We start from the raw sequence: 18,028 nt of genomic DNA, 5'->3' as shown, positions 1-18,028 counted from the left end.
TAAAAGTAAGGCTTAAAATCCTCGACTAAAAAAAATACATTTTCAGTTCGAAATTTTTGGCCGTAAGTTCAATTTTAGTGTCTGTGAGAAAGACATAAAACTTTGATACAAATCATTAATTTAATTTGAACATCGCTGTTTTTAATTAACGCATCTAATTAATTATCATATCAACGACGTCAATAATACATGTATATATTAAATAAATACAATCGCATAGATAATCAGAGCGGCTTTCAGCTGAAGCATATCAGATGAAATGCGCAGAGGGAGCGGAAAGGGACGAAGCAAACGTGGAGGGGGAGCAAGACACGCGGAGGAAGGGGGCGGAAGGCTTTGACGCCGAGCATTCGCCAGTCGCACGTCAGAGTGCGGATTGTGTGGTTGTGTATTGCGCGCGTCGGCCAATCAGCGAACAGTGCGCCCCACCCCCTCGCGAATTGAACGCTCTCATTGGTCAATTTGAATAGATAGTTAGAATTGAAAATGTAATTAAATGAAGTAAAATAAAAAAAAACCGCTCGTCTTTTGTTTTGTGTTGTGACTGAAACAGTGCGCGTGGTGGTCGGTGGTGGTCGGTGGTGGCCGGTGGTGAGCGATGGATGTCGGCTAATCGTGTTCCGGTCTCCGAGATGAAGTCCAGCAGACGGGTGGGCGGGGGTGGCGAGGGCGGCAGCGGCCACCGCGCAGACTCCTCGGGATGCGTCTCTCTGAAGCAGGTCGTGGAGGCCTTCAACGCCCCCATCAGCGAGGAGCACGCCTGGGCTCTGCTCCACCAGGGGGCCGTGAGCGTGCGAGCCTCCGCCCCCGTGCCTCTGCCCTCCCGCCGCGCCCCCGACTCCAGCCCCCACCTGCAGCTGGAGCACCTGGTGCTGCACAAGGATGGCTCCGTGCACGTGCGCACCGCGACACTCTCAGTGGGTAGGTATTACATTTGTAAACAAACATTTCTAGGTCCAGAATCGTTCATTCGAAATTAGTGCAAATTGGCGCGCCGAGCGATTTTCAACTTTGCGCGCGACGACGTAAGGGTGTGTTTTGTTTGGCTGTCAGCGCGGGAGAATTGATTCGTTGCTTAGCAACTGAGCGCATTCGAATGTCGCACTAGTGTGATTCTTCTCGATCTGTTTTAACATACGCACTTGCTGTTTATTTACTATATCGAATTAGCTAAGTTTTAATACTATCGCACTCGCAATGAAGAATTTCATTTTTTTCCACCTGAAAATGTATCATGGGCATAATACTTAGGAAAACCGTGAAAAACCTCAATTTATACCTGTATGTGCTAAGGTTTTTCACAGTTGTGAAATTGGTATGCCAGTTGTATGTGTTACAAAATCGATTATCATGTATGTATGTATACAATGCATTTTAGCCAAGATTTAACAAAAATATATGTATATTGAATGTTATAGTAAAATAATGTCGTGCTAATTAAATATAAAATATAGCTTGTGAATACTTTAATGGAGTTCCAGTTTAATATTAATTAAAGGCTGTATACTTATGAATTAACTTTTAATTTTAAAATATAAATAACTCATATATGTATGTATATATGTATGTATGTAGGCGAATATAATAACAATAAGAGCTACAATTTTTATTCTTATAGATATATTTTTAATATGCGAAAAATCTATCAGAACTATTAGGAAAATACCTATATGTTAAATACTGTTTGTAAAATAATCGAATAAGAAAGTATAGATTTCACATGGACGCGGATCGAAAAATAATAAATATTTAGCATTAAAGACATATATGTATTTTTATGCAGAATAATATAAAATATCAATACCGATCAGTCGAACGTCCCAACACGGGGCCCCTCAAGTAGTCCGGGCCCTAGAACTTGAACCCCAGCTTCTCGCCCTCTCGGCGGCCCTGAGTGTACTCCAAATAGGTTTTATGAATTTTATGAACAAAATATCAATTTTAACTTTTGGCTTAGAATAGTCATTCAATGATCAAAAAGTTTAGTTGTGTATTATAATGTTAATAGTTTAATACATACATAGTTCGTCAAAGCATACTGCAAATCTTGATTTCAAATGCAAGTAGAATAAAATATTAATTTATAGAAGTTAATAAGGTTTTTCCCAAAACTTTGTTGGGCAAGAAAAGGTCGAAATGTTTGGAAATCAACGTCGTTTTACACCTGTAATTTTTCAACAAATACTTGCTGTTCCAATGCCAAAGGTAAAACCTTTCTCAGAATGACAAAGGTATGAATCGTTTTTATTTTCACAGAATACATTCGAAACGATTACCTGACAAACTGCCACAAAGAGCACAAATAGACAAATCAAATCATTTGACTTGCCAAACGACTTGGTCGGACCCCCCTGTGATAGGCTCTAACCAAAAGTATACAATAATTAAATTTTGTGACCCAAAAAGTACGCGGACATAAAAAAAAATACCACACAGAAGAGACGCGTGGGGTGTGAGAACCACCCCCTAGTATACATAATATTGTCGATGGGTTATTTCAGCAAATGAACACGAGCACTAAATTGAACTCGAACGAGTCGCTGACCTAGAAATTATTTCAATTAACTCGGGAAATGCAAATTTATATGTGTTTGCATTTTAAAAACATACATACGTATATACTTAGTATAATTATTATTATCTTTGAAAATCACCGAAATGCAAAATATATACACACGTATGTATGCTAAAAATGCAATCCTTGCCGCATAGTAAAGTTTCACTCGGCAGCATGCACTTTCAAACGCCATTCCACATTGCAACAGATGAGTGCTAAGTTGCCTTTGGTGCAGTTTCACGCGGCTCGCTAGAAAGGGGTGGTGGGTGTGGAGGCGTTGGTAGCGCAAGGTCCTTCCGATCGATATACGAATATGGCGAAACGACCTCGCCCCTACCCTACCCCACTACCCTAGCCTACCCTACCCTACTTCATACTAAACCCCCTTCTTCCATTTCAATATCCCAACTGTTATTGAGGCGTCGAAGGTGAAGGAATCCAATCAGCCGTGCATCGTGCATCAACTGCTTGAGAGCCACGTGATGTGCAATGACACTTGTTGCAACGGCGGTGACATTGCCTAGCACGTCTAATTTTCAAGGTTTCGTGTTGGATTTCAAGATGCTGATGTTGTGGTCAGCCGCAAGTGTGATCTGCCTTTATCACTTATGTACCTCGGCCGCAAATTGTTCACACGAGATGTCTCGTATGATTAATTCTTTGGATTCTGTGAGATGTGACAGCTTTCAATCTTCTATGTGAGGAATTACTTTTTTTAGTTTCAAATTTGATGACCAATGCCGATCGGCGTTTTGCCAACAATTCCATGAGCCTGAAATAAGCCGATAGGCGCTGTTTTTTGATAGCATTGAAAAAAATATGCACTGAACATGGACTATATAATCCGTGTCAATGTTTATAAAGACTGGTTGGCACCGGAATGTCTGAATTTATAACCATATCAGAATTTCCCGATGGAAATCCCTAACTTCTGAGAATTTAGATTTTGGCTCGGTATTTATATTGTGAGCATTATGTATATTTTAACAACAATGAAGAAGATGGAACTAGTTTTGGAAAAATACATAAATTGATAGACTTCTTTTGTTCATTTTATATTGTTGCAAGATACATATATAAGAGAGTCTAAACACACCTTTACAAAACTCAAAACTGGATTTCTAAATAATTCTAGTTGGAAATATTGGCGAAATTTTCAGCGTGGCGGGCTTTCAACAGAAAAGATGTAGCACTTAAAGGGTTAATAAGGACTAGTATTTATTCCTACATAGGAATATGTACTGGAAACATTTTTTCGTCTGTACATAGATGCTCGAAGCCAGGTGTTATTCAGAAATCTTGGGTAGATGTATAATTTGAATTACACGCTGCATTTTGATCGCTACATCTTCTTGTCTGATTTCAGTCCCTTTTCCATTTTTTCTTCAGTTTGGGTTTCTAAAGAATTATTTGATGCTTGTGATTTTTTACGTTTAAATTTCAACTTTTGTTAGTTTGGGGTACGATAAGGATCTGTGATCGAATATTTAAGTATTCATATCCATTTTGTTATCAATCTCTAGTTATCAACGTTTATCTATTTACTGATTCGACAGGTAATATAATACAGTCTGTCTAACTGCAATCGCGACGGCTTCGATTTTTTTTTTTTTTTTTTAAAGAAATTTATTCATTTTAAACACACATATTACAAATATATAAATAAATCCGCCAAACTATAACAAATAGTTTGTTGGCGGAGAGATTGATTGATTCTATTCTTCCCAGGATGTACTCTACAATTCTTAAAAACGTTATCAGAGGTTGAGGAATGGAGTTGGACAAGACAACATTGATTCTGGCCGTTTGAGATCAGCTCTCATTGTTGCGAATTTTCCTCGCGGATATTGAATTTGCTTTCGATTGTGAGAAATCGAGGATGAAAGCTCAAATATCGAAAATTCGCAGCATAGTGTTCGTTCCACAAAATTTTTCTGTTCAATGTGTGTCAACCGGTGAATGTTGGGTGTCAAGGTGTTTCCAATATTCAAGATCAGGCCAGTGAAACTGCTCGTCGTCTTTCGTGACGCAACCATCGCGGTCCTCGATCTCGTTGGGTAACACAACTTTGGACTTTTTTTGTTCCGATTCTCCAATTTCAATATTATTATTAGACGCGATTATACGATCTTATTGTTCGTGGATCCGTACCGATTCGTCATTATTGCGCTCTCTTTAACAACGCCGTAGAACAATTTGGTCTTGGTAAATGTTTGCATTTTGATATACATACATACATAGAACACTGAGCTAACGTCTCACTTATCATTTATTTTTATTTTTTATTATCTGGGCTATTATAAAAGAACGAAATTTAAATTTGAACCGCATTATATGTATGTATTTCTGTTATCTGTGTAAGATTTTGAAATTCTTTGGAATTTTACAACTTCGAATTTGATATTATTATACAAACACATATGTACATATGTATGTACTGATCTAGCTCGAGTTGGAAACGGGAAATGTCATAGTTCACAGTTCATTCTGACCACTTTTGACCTCTCATTGTACAATATTGATTCTTCTCCGTATGATCGTTGGATATACATATTAAAAATCAAATACTGATTCGTTAGTGCCAACATTACAATTTGTTTAAAGACATTCAATTGTACACATATTATACTTCGATAAGTGGTATACGTTGGCCTACATATATATCGTATATTGTTTGAGATGTTTTTGCAATATGTACATATGTACTTACTTTACTAATTGGAGTTAGTTTCATCACTTGTATGATAGATTTGACGAGTGTACGACATGTGCATGACTCAGAGCTTTCATTTTAAAATTTTAAAATGTTTTTGTAATTTTTAAATAACAGTTTGTATAATATGATTTTGTAATTAATTGTTATGATTAAGACGTATGGAAATAATATGGAGTGCATTTGGGCGAATGAATGCCGTTTTCAAATCCAAAAATTGTCATTTGTCTGAAGAAAAAGATCTTTGATCAATGTATTTTGCCAGGGATGACGTATGGATGTGAAACTTGGATGTTTAACGCCAAAATTTGAAACAAAGTCCAATGTACTCAAATAAGTATGGAACAGTGTATGCTCGGCATAACGAGGTGAGACAGAAAACGGAATAAGTGGGTGATAAGTAAGACAAGGGTAGATGATTTTTTTTATATTTTCCCATGATGGCATTACGGATTGCCCCTTAGCGACGGCATTAAACTTATATGTAAATTTGAAATCGAAACAAATATCAGTAAGTTAGTACTACAGAAATACTTTCAAATAAATTATTTTCAATCTAGGTCAATTCAGGGCTTGAACCCGGGAACCTCTCGGTGTTTAGCATTAACTTAACCACCTAGCTATACCGGGCTATATAATATGGAGGGTAAATGGATTTAAATGATAATGGGCGGTTTACGTAGCTAGAAGAACGTACGAAAGATGGACGAAAAAAGTGCTCGGATGATACCTAAGAGAATGTGAAAGGGTTCAAGGAAGGCCTCAGAGAGGAGGTGGGTGGGTTTTAATTAGAAAAAATGTGTGGGATGAGATCGATGCATGTTGCCCAAAACGGACACGAATGGAAGCGTGTTGGAGATGCTTTCAATGGATGGCGAATGGCTGTAAATGATGATATACAGGTTGAAAAACACTTGTTTAGTCTGTACATTGATACGATCTCTTTGGTTCGATATTTATTATTAAAATTTCGTGTATTTTGGAAGGTACTGTCACGGAGTGTAAGTGTAATGTTTGTTTACAGACTGTAATTGTAATGTAAGTGTAAAGTCCGTTAGACTGTAATTACACAGTTCGTAACATAAAGCGAGTCGTCAAATCGTTACGATCTGTAATATACATATGTACATACATGCATACATACATACATACATACATACATATGTATATTAATTATATTTGCTTGTTCACTCGTGCAAAGTTATCTTGCAATAAACGCGTTTATTATGCCGCGGTGACTAAAACTAAAATTATTATTTATGCAAATTTATCACGTAATGATTCACTTTAATCACGGAATGGCTCAATTATTTTCCGTACAAATAAGATTACACACCGATATATTATATTTGTACAAATATCGGGTTCATTTCGAAGCGTTTTATATACATAAATAATAGAAAAAATTTGGAGTGGGTCAAATTCTTATCATGTTCTCAAACTTTATCACGATTATTCCCAAGTGGTTTGCCGATGTGCAATATTTATTTTGATTAAACCTATTGTTTTCAATATGTACTCTATCTGACTAAAGGCGCTAGTATATGCTATGTATAATATAAATACAATAATAGTATAGTCGAGAGGCGAAGGCAGGTGTGGGAAACCGGAGGCGTGCGAGCGCGAAAGAAACAATGGCCGATTCTCGTGCATTCCTCGGATGTTGGATTGTTGGCTGCTGCAGCTGGTATAGTAGTGGACCGAACATCGATCAGCGCTTCCCAATCCGGTCTCGAGCCTTATTAGGCCACCCTTGCTGAATATTAACCGTGGTCCGCGGCCAGGCCCGTCCAAGCCCACGCATCCATTGTGTGTTATTGTTGTATGTACTCGCCTTTCTGTTTCAACTTCCGTTTCGGCTAATTTTAAAGCCTCTGTCACGCCCCGTCGCCCACGAAAACGACGTGTCGCGGTAGCTCGCGAATTTGAGTTGACTAGTTAATGTAGGAGATGTTCTTGCAGGGCAATTTTGGTCAGGTTTGGATGCTGCAAATTGTCTGGTTTTCGGTGATTTTTTTCCCCCCCTTGTATGTATTGACGCAGGTTTGATTGTGATCGATAGCGGTGATTCCCATATTTGAAGAAATGTAGAAGAAAATTATCGAAAGAATAATATCATACCAATCAACAATGACACGATGATACGCCCATCACTGATGGAGTCTACCTAAGCATGGCGTGCCGTATGATTCAATGTGTTTGCGCCTTAATCTAGTCGTATAGCACATGACTATTATAGTACTCATTCGAATTAAAAAATCACAATCCAATAATTAGTACAGCCCATACATATATGTACATAATACCTTGCATTGTATGAAATAGATAACGGTGATTTCTATATTTGAAGAAATGTAGGAGAAACTTGTCGAAATAATAAGATCGTATGAATCAGCATTGACTGTAAGAAACGCCTTTTCCAGTTGGAAACGATGAGCATGTGCACGGCGTACGATTCAGTGTGCTTGCGCCTTAATGCTAATGCAAAATTGCTAAGAAGTTTTCGGTTGATTCTATAAATGTTCTATGATATATTTTGCCTAATCACTACTTCAATTTTTCCTCTGTAGTTTCATATGTTATATATGTTATATGATTAAAACTATATGCTAGTATATATAGTTGCGGTTGATTTGGTGCAAGTGTATCTCAGACTATATTGGTTTAGGAGGGGGTGGTGGCCTCATGCTGAGAGTTTTATGGACTGACTTCGTTGACCTGTAAAACGTCTTTAATAAAGTTGAAAATATTTAGGTGGCCCCATTTCAAAGCTTAGCAAAAATAAAATATGAAGGGTATTATGTGATCATTAGTGACCTATATTTTTAGCATTATTATTATTTATATTTTACCATGAAATTTACTATAAATTTATAGATTATAAATTTGAAATCATATTCAAATAGGTAGGATTTTGATGAGGAACCGTTTCAACAATTAAATTAGATAAATTGGCAAACTCTGATAGGAAGTGATCGACTTGGAGCGACAAATATGTTAGTCTTACCATCAGCACTGCAGAAATACTCCGAATAAATTATTTACAATCGAGGTCAACCCAGGGCTCGAACCCAATGACCTCTCAGTGTTGAGCATTAACGCAACCACCGTGCTATGATATACTTCTGGCCGTATTATACTTTACAATGATAATAATTAGCACAATAGATCCTTATTTGTGCGATATTTTGTTTACTACTATTTATTGATAGTTTTACATTCTTTATATAGATAATAGTATTGCTTTATCTATGTACGTAGTAACAATAGATGAAGTGTTGTTATCATGCAAAAATTCGACCCAAAAATTTTGGATGATTTTATCTCGGAATCGATCAGTGATCATTCTTTCATGGTTTCAAAAATATGTGTGTGTGTGTTAGTATGTGTGTCGGATATGATGAGATAATCTAAAAGAATCACATTGTTGCTAAAACTAATTACAAAATACTAAAACTACGGGTCTCTAATGAACATCTTTCTATCAATAATTTGTTTGTCGAAGGGCAAGGAATTGGTTTCAAAATCATTAGATCGGAAAATAGCATTTCATGTATATCTATTGGATTATTATTTTTATCAATTCTCTCTTTGGCATCTATTAGACAGACACAGATGCACGGTTTCAAAGGAACTTCATTAAAATGTTTGCCATAAAATGCGTGACAGCATGAAGCGACGTCAATTCAACTACAAAATCTTCATATTTCTCTCCTTTTTTTTGTCGTATCCAAACGTCATTACGTTCCTCTAACCACTTTAATTACTATGGCGAAAAAGTTGCAAAGCTTATTAAGAAATATGTTACTGCTTAAAAATGCATGGACTTAAAGAGGGACACACTCCTACAATGTATGTAAACGTATGCAAAAACGTTTGCATCCTGACGTAATTGCTGAAATTGAAAGCACTCGAATGACTGAACGTCTGTAATCATTATTCAATGTTCGTAGTGAGCAGTGAGCGAGTGAGTGACCAACATACTCATGACATACAAATTAAATTGTACGTATTGTATAACATGCAATTACTCGTTCGAGTTCGGTGTAAAAAAAAAAGAGCGTTTGTTGTGTCGGTTCACGGTTCGATGGATTCAAGATCACGCGGACGCCATTGACGTTCTTCGTCGGCCGTGTGAACCCCCCTCGCAGTTCGTTACACCGTGGACCTACCCACTTTTGCTGGATCTATGCTCGTCGTGTACATCTCCGATCTTATTTTGTGGTCGATTTCAAAAAGGCGTTGTCTGCCGTTGCACTCTTCGCTCCGGTAAGTGATGAATGCTCGATTGAATCCCCCCCCCCCGCCCTCCCAAAAGATTGGTAGGAATTTTATGGTATTGTAGTTTGGATTGTTCCATCATTATGTGAGACGTTTGTAGCGTTAACTTAAACTATCAATGCCACAGCGGTTTACCGGTAGAGAGGTCGTGGGTTCAAATCCCGGCCGGAATCGAAAAATTTATTCGATTTTCTCGATGACTTGAGTGCGTCTAGGCGAGATCTAGATCGAAGGTCTCCTGTTGCCAATTGGTTTAACTTAAGGCACATTAATTCGTACGGCGCGGAATGCTTGGGTAATCCTCATGTCATTGTTGATTCGTACGGCGCGGAATGCTTGGGTAATCCTCATGTCATTGTTGATTCGTACGATCTTATTATTTCGACAAATTTCTTCAAATATGGGAATCACCGTTATCATTGTCACCAAAGATCGGCGTTCCATGGATGCTTATGGCACAAAAAATGGTTAAAGATTGTCATTTTTTTGCAAAAACAATGCTTTTTTGCCCTCTTTCTTTGAATACTATTGTTATTTAAAAACATCCATCTAACTCCGATATCTGATTATTACTAAGGATAGGCGCTCGAGTGCTATTTCCCAGGAAAGAGGGGATGCCTATTGTCAATTTCTATTGTCCTACAAAGCTAGAGAGCAAAAAAAAGGTTGACAATAGAAATTGACAATAGGCAACCACTCTTTCCTGGGAAATAGAACCCGAGCCCCTATTCTTAGCTATCGCTGTCAAACCTATATTAATACAAGAAAACACTCATGGGGGTGAGTTTTGGCCTGGCTTTCTCAAACGTGTTAGTGGTTTTTTTATATGTGGAAAACTATCTAAAAAAAAAACCTTCCGCGTACCCTTCTGTGTTGGTTCCAATAAGATCGACATCCCCTTCCTTGCGAATTCGGCTATTCTGAATTTGTTGATTATTGCAAGCAATACACATGCTTTCAGTTTCTAATTAATATCTGTATAATGTGTTTGGATATGTACACAGTTAGTTATCGAGACGATTTAGGGTGACCTGTCATAGCGTATATTAAAAAGAAAGGTTTATATTTAATACTTAAAAGGAGGCTTAATGGTAAGAACACATTAAAAAATGCGACATGGCACTCCTAGATGAACTCCAGTTTCGATAGGCGTGTCATTGTTAATATCATTACTTCGACAAGTTTCTCCTACAATTCTTCAATTATGGGAATCACTATCAAACCTATGTCGATACAAGGATAAAATATCACCGAAAACACCACAGGGGGTGAGTTTTGCCAAGGATCGCGATGACATATATTAGGAATCAGATCTAAAAAAATAAACGTGGTTCCATTTGCAGCGACCAGCTATGTGACGTTGCGTCGCAAATCTTACCTCGTTTGCGGACAAATAAGGGATGATGAAGATTTTCCAAGATATTTTATTTTTCACTGTGTGATTAAAAACTACTAATATTGACTAAAGCAGTTTTTGCTAAACAGTTTTAGAGTATTTGTTTTGATTGTTTCAATGAATCGTAAACGTCTATGATTATCCTGAATAAAAGTGTAATATGTAATTATACAGCTCATTTTCGGTGATATATTGTCGATGATGTTCTATAAGTGTAGAAAAAATGTGTTTAATTGTTAGAAAATCCCACTATTTTAATTAATAGGTACAATCTAACAAAAAAGCACTAGTTGACTGAATTTATATGTAATTAAAATATCAAGAAAATGCTTCCAGAATATTTTATGTGGGAAACAATATTTCTATGCGTACACACAAAATAGGCATTTACCCGAAACCCTAGTTCTCAGAATTTACTATTGTTTAATCTAATCTCGCCCGTTATTCAAAACTGCCCACCCCTGCGTTAGAATCACAAATTACCGCAGTTTGTTATTGTTAATTTAACGTCAACACACCCAGACGCGACAACGAGCCCGAGTAATCACAAAAACGGTTATCTAGGGATATAATCCGGCCAGACGACCATCAACGCAGTTTCATATAAACGAAAAAATATGATGATTTTATAGATAATTCAAGAGCGTGTACGTGTATGTAAACTAATAAGGAATTTTTGGTCGAAAGTTGTCGTTATATCTATCTATCCGGGACGCTTCGTTATTATTGTTGTTTATTACGAGTATACGTAATAGCGGCCGCGTCGATAAAAATAAAACGTCAGTCTCGAGTAATGCAATTAGGCTGGAAAGTTTTTTATGTTATGATAACAGATTACAGACGCGCGCGTGTGATCTAGGAGAGAGGAGGACTGGTGCTCGTTAACATTTCGATCAGTAAAAGTTGACCAAACTCACTCGCTTTGGATATCCCTGGATTGTGTGCTCTTTTCGGATTTTGTGTGTCAGCCTCTCCACCCCCTTTCTCACCTCCGTTAATTTCACCGTCGCTTTGAATGGCTTTCATGACCTGAAATTCTTCATGGCTGGATTGAGTGGCCCGCTGTCTTTGAGAGCAGGCAATGTAGAGATTTTCGTCTATGTCCCTCGTGCTTCATTTAGAACTCCATACATATAAATACATACATATGTACCAGTGGCGTATATTAAGGATGTCCGCTTTAAGCCATGCACAGTAATATATATTTAGTGGTTTAAAAGTTTAAAAGTTGCATTGTCTTATGCACCCCAATGTTCTTAGGCGTAGCGTGCCCTACACGAATTGTTCGCCGTTTTATAGAGCAAAGGCGGGCTGAGTTGTGAAGTTATAGCACACATACAGTTTTGTTCTTTCGCTTTGGACTTATCTTTATCGACATTTTAGTAAAGAGAAGTATGGCAAGGGTGGTTGACATAGTTGAGGGAGTGAAGAGATTGAAATGATAATGGGCGGGTCACGTAGCTAGAAGAATGGACAAAAGAAGTGCTGAAATGGTACTCGAGAGAATGTAAAATGCTGAAAAGATGGGTGGATGAAATTATAAAAACGTGTGTGGTGATATGGATGAGAGTTGCGCAAAACGGAGATGAATGGAAGCGTGTTGGTGTGGCCTTTATCCAGCAGTAGGTGGTGAATGGCTGTAAATGATGATGATTGGTAAAGATCGGTATCCCAATTTGACCGAAATGATTTAGTATTAGAAACAAATATTATGTATGTGTATGTATAATTTTCACCATTGATCGATATTTGAATGTGAAGGAAAGGGAAATAGCATTGCGACCGTTTTATTTACTTTTTTACATACCTCCTTTACGTTTCACATGGCTTTTTACATATGTACCTCTTCTTAGCTTGTTTCATATTTGGGTCTGAACGAAAGTTTAATTAATCGTCATGTGTTAGTTGCATGGTATATACGTGCTAGGCTCGTTTTGTTATCTGCAGATCCTATTGTTACCACTTTTATTAATATAGCAGGTGTTATTATTGGATTGGGGCTGTGTTGATGGATTTCAAAGATCGATGGCTTTTTGAGTTTTTCCCTATTATGACTAAAACCGACTATTATACATTTTAACAACAACAAAAAAAGTGTAAAATAGACGACGTCACTGGATCAGTAACTATTAGAATATACTTAAGACGTGGGATGATCATAATAAATCAAAAATAAAAAGCTTATAAAATCAAAATCAAAAAATTGATACGTCCTTGCATGAAAAATAATACGTATTTATTTTCGACTGCTTTTAAAATTACATACAATCGGTAATTTTATCAAAATCAATATAATATTTTTAATTTCATGTACATATGTATGTACATAATTGTCCCTACTTCTAATTGTATATTTCCTATCTTCACTGTAATAAACATATAGCAGTGTCTTCACAGGTTATCCCAATATGAGAATAATATATAAATAGACAAGAATATACACTATTACTATATTTTATTTTATAAAAATTTTACCTATGGTGAGTTAAAATTTAGCCTGAATCACCATTTATATTTCAAATCTACATATTTGGGAAATATAATTAAATCCAATAATGAATAAGGTATTCGTAGTATTCTACTCTTAAAGCTGAACTTAGAAAGGTTGAAAGCCACTGGAGTAGAATTTAGTAAATTTTTTGAAAAATCAATTAATATTGTCCGATTAACATTGTCATTTGAGATAGGCGAATGATACAATTGTAAAATTTGATTAGTTATCCACATGTAAAATTTCCAATTTCTGTAAAACCAGGCTGATTTAATACATACAATAAACAATTCAATATTATTTATAAGCTGTCAGATAAATATCAGCTTAGTTGTTTGATAAAATTTGATAAATTATTTGCCGATTAACTTCAACGCGTCAATAACCCCAATACAGTAGTATCGATAATTGGCAATATGTATATAAATTATTGTCAGCTCACATTAATTTTAGTATGCACTTTATAACTTTTGTACCATTGTATGTAGTAAACGAAATGATACATAAACTTAAGAAACGCTATACAAATGTACCATATGTAATATGTTTGAATGCAACCATAAGAAAAAATCAAATTCAAAAGGTCATAAACAGATTCGTTTTCATTGTAATTCATAAGCAAAAAAAAAAAATTACAAAAGGTGATGATTTATAGAGTTTTGTAGAAAGTCGACACAATTTTTTTACGGTCGATTTAATCATACTTGCAACTTCCTTTGATTTAATCTGATGAAAATTTTAAATCAATATTTCATTACGTATTCAAATTGTGTAACTCATTCATTCGTTTTGGGGTGTGATCAATTGGTGCGCGGCATATTCGTTTCTAAAATTTATTTTTATATTTTAGGAATAAGCGAAATTGCCCAGCTCAGCACGATACGTTATTATGTATTATAAATATCGTAGTTAAAAGCGACAGACGAAGCCTCACTAGTTCAATTTGTATATATGTACATACATATGTATGCATGTATGACTAGCGCATATGCTCGTACCTACATACATACATAGTTTGCTAAATATACATACATATTTGGGATGATCAGAGTTTGATTGTTTTGTCTAGCGATAATGGATGGATGGATTTATCTTGTTGCAGATTGAATTTTTATTAGACACACTTTGACCTTTTTGCACTCGTAAATTATTCTATGCCCGTAATAATATATTATTTTATGATTTCAGATTCGGAAAAAAGATGTGCCAGCATGGTTATTCCCGAACAAACGGTATGTTTACTTTCACATACGTATTATATTTTATATTGCCGTTTGCAGCGGAAAACGTTGTAAAATCGCATGAATGTCAATATGTATTCGATAGATTGAAGGCTTTTCCTAGCGTGTGTCTGCTTTCAATTTCGATTTAATGGTTTCAATGACTTTTGATGCGATTTAAGGAATTTCCCTTCACAAATTTTGCATATTTCTTATTTTGACCGAATTTTTTTTTCATAATCTGTGTTACATTCAATTTAGGCACGATTTATCTTTGAATTCGACCTTGTCTTATCTCTTGGAATTATGTTATATTATGCGGTAATCTTGGGAAAAAAACATGTAGGTGGTAGACTTTAACCTGAAGATTGGTATTATTTATCGGCATTAAAGAATTGTTTTTAAATAAAACAAAAATATATATATTTTTTTAATCCTCGAGTAAATTATATTATATAAGATATTTTTTCCCACTTATTTTTGATACATATTTTTGATCTATTTTATAGATTATCTCATTAGTATCCATGCCAATTATTGAAGTTCTTTTTGACGTAACAACATATTTTATATTTTTATAAAAGTAGCCAGGATTTTATTAATAACATTTTTGATAGCTGTAGTGGGGATGGGGAGTCTTTACTTTTAGCTTTTGATTTTTTTTATATTTGCGTGTAATTAGTGTTATAAAATTATATGTTTTATAACTATTAATAATAAAATTCTTAAATATTTTTAATTCACATTATTACATACATACATATATATACATATGTACAATAACGTATTTTTTATTAATCTCAATGTATTTTTTTATCAAAAGTGTTTTAAATTGATAGTAGTATATACCAAAAATTTTGTTCGATAAGTATCATAAATGATAACTAAATATGTGTTTTAAATCATGTTGTGTTCAAAATATTATCAAACAATTTAAAATTTGGTTCTTTATTATAATAATGGGACACAAAGAGAAGAAGTAAACGAATTAATAATTTGGCTTAAAGTTACTAAAACTTTATTTAATTTCAACACGAAAAAAAGCAAGAAAAATAATTTATAATACTTTTAAAGAAGGCAAAAAAGTTGAATACATACAAAAACGTTTTCAAATATAGACTGTCGAAGCTTGTTAGTAATACCTTATAACTTTTGAAATATATATGTATGTAGATATATACATATAATATACTGTCACGGAATTTGTGGACCTAATATATGTCTAATATATGTACATATGCATGCAAGTAGACACGTCGCTGACCGAAGCCCCATTATGCACGCCCTTCACCCTTAACCCATGATTGCTTTCCCAGGCACCAGTGCATGCCATACCTCTTCCGGCTATAAAATCCCAACTATTTGTCTTAATGCAAGTCATAAGTTCACACAAAAATTCAAAGAACGTACAAAATATTAAAGCGTGCACCACCATAACCCGTTTGAACCGCTCCGAGGGGGTTGCGCGAGAGTGAGAAAATTGACCACCCCGAAAGTGGTACCCAAAATAATAAAAAACTTGTACAAAAAACGCTTCGAAAACTTTCGAAGGTAACAGGATGACTTGGAGGTTTTTTTATTTTAGACCATAAAGAAACCCGATCGATGAAATCATCATGAATATAAGCACTTAACTCGGGGTTGCCGAGAGCGACACTACTGACCGTGTAAATGTGAAACCCACACAGGTATCGAGATTCCATTTGTTTGGGGTGGCGGTCGCGCGTGACCCGTTCTTCCGGCCGCCGCCCCTCTTGCACTCTTTGATGTCCTGTTTGTGAGTTCCACTGTCTGGTTTCTTGTTTTTACCAAAATTTTATAAAACTAGAGGATTGTATGTACCTACTAAAAAGTGAAATTGTTGTTTTTTTAATGCCAAAGATGTAGTATGTATGTATTCTGTCATTAATTTTGCTTGGTGTCATTTCTAATTTTTTTTTACTTTACCTACACATATCAATAAATTGATATGTGTAGGTAAAGTAAAAGGATTGGATAGTCAGGTAGTTAGTTAATCGGATAGTATTAAAGGGCGGAGGGTGATTAGTAGAGGTAGGACCGGAAGCGTGCTGTTTATTGTATAATTGTTGTAAATCCTTTGTAAAAAAGGTTCGGCAAACCTTTAACAATGCATTTACAACATTTGAACAATATACAGCCCTCTCAGGGTCCGGGCTGTAGTGATTAGTGCAATTTTAGCACGAGTGAAAAAGATGCGACTTCAGAGGCCGAACTGGGCAATATTTTTACATACCTCCTTTACGTTTTTACTCGTACTGCTGTTTATGTGCAGTTGCCGGCTTGAGCTGGTATAAATGCACCTTTATATAATATCTATTATTAAATTACCAATTGATTTATTTCATCTATATATATGTACATATAAAAATCAATGTTTGTTTGTCTGTCACGTATGCGTTCCTATACCATTCAACCGATTGCGATGAAACTTATATAGGTTATTGTGTGTATGTCCGCGATGGTTTTTGTAAAAAAATCGCCCAAAAACGGGAACGAGAAAACAGGAACGAGTGGTATTGCAACGCAATAATTTCAAATGTGTTCATATCGCCACCTGCGTTGTTAGGGTAAAATAAACAAACAATTGAATAATTTCAAATGTGTTCCTGCCGCCTGCGTTTTTCCGACAAATTATCATGACTGTAATTTAATTAGATTATTACGTAGTAATTTGAAACTGGAACATTTACTTATCGAAACACATCGAGAAACGGGATCGGGAACGGGAATTGCATGCGTTTTTGTGGCATTGCAACGCATGCCGGGGTCAGCTAGTTATTTATAAAATAAAAATTATTATTTTTTACTTAAAAGGAACAATTATATCGATTGTACATATGTAATTACACTGAGCAACAAAAAAAAATTACCAGAGCGGAGACTAACCAATCTTTACTAAATTTGACCCACTGAATTCGAATATGATAATGATTTTTGTTGTTTGGGTCTCCTTTACGAGATATGAGCGTTTAAAAAAATGCGCACTTTTTACAGATTTTTAGCTTTTGCGGTCTTTAATTCAAAATCTAGTATTGCTGTGCTCAAAGTGAGTATTGGAATCAATAGTCAGATGTTTTTTCTATTGATTGTGATTTTTTATTGTTTTAAAGTACTTATAATTAATTTTCTAGCGAATTCTAAAATTCAAAAGTAGTAAAAAAGTCTGCCTCTATATTTACTATACATACATTACTAATGAAATAGACTTACATAAAGTTTTGATTACATTGCATGTTATAGAAACTGATCGCAATTAATTGACACATCTTATTTTTTAATAGTGATCCATTCTGCTATAAATATGTGAATTTGTATTATATAGATGTATCAGGCTTCAAAATGTGAGAAT

At 35.5% G+C, this 18,028-nt stretch overlaps 1 protein-coding gene across 1 annotated transcript in view; it reads left to right on the top strand.

The window, feature by feature from the left end:
* The first annotated feature begins 355 nt into the window (after positions 1-355).
* The window catches only part of spir (spire type actin nucleation factor), a 75,930-nt gene continuing 58,257 nt past the window's right edge, over positions 356-18,028 (top strand). Inside the window, exons 1-2 of the mRNA XM_077439299.1 lie at positions 356-921; positions 14,627-14,670. Of these exons, the coding sequence (XP_077295425.1) occupies positions 603-921; positions 14,627-14,670 (363 nt within the window). The 5' untranslated portion in view covers positions 356-602. The remainder of the gene's footprint in view (positions 922-14,626; positions 14,671-18,028) is intronic.

Source organism: Arctopsyche grandis, chromosome 10 (genome assembly GCF_051622035.1).
Source record: "Arctopsyche grandis isolate Sample6627 chromosome 10, ASM5162203v2, whole genome shotgun sequence".
Taxonomy (NCBI): Eukaryota; Metazoa; Arthropoda; class Insecta; order Trichoptera; family Hydropsychidae; genus Arctopsyche; species Arctopsyche grandis.
Note: the sequence above shows the minus strand (reverse complement) of the source record. Positions and strands in the feature narration are given on the sequence as shown.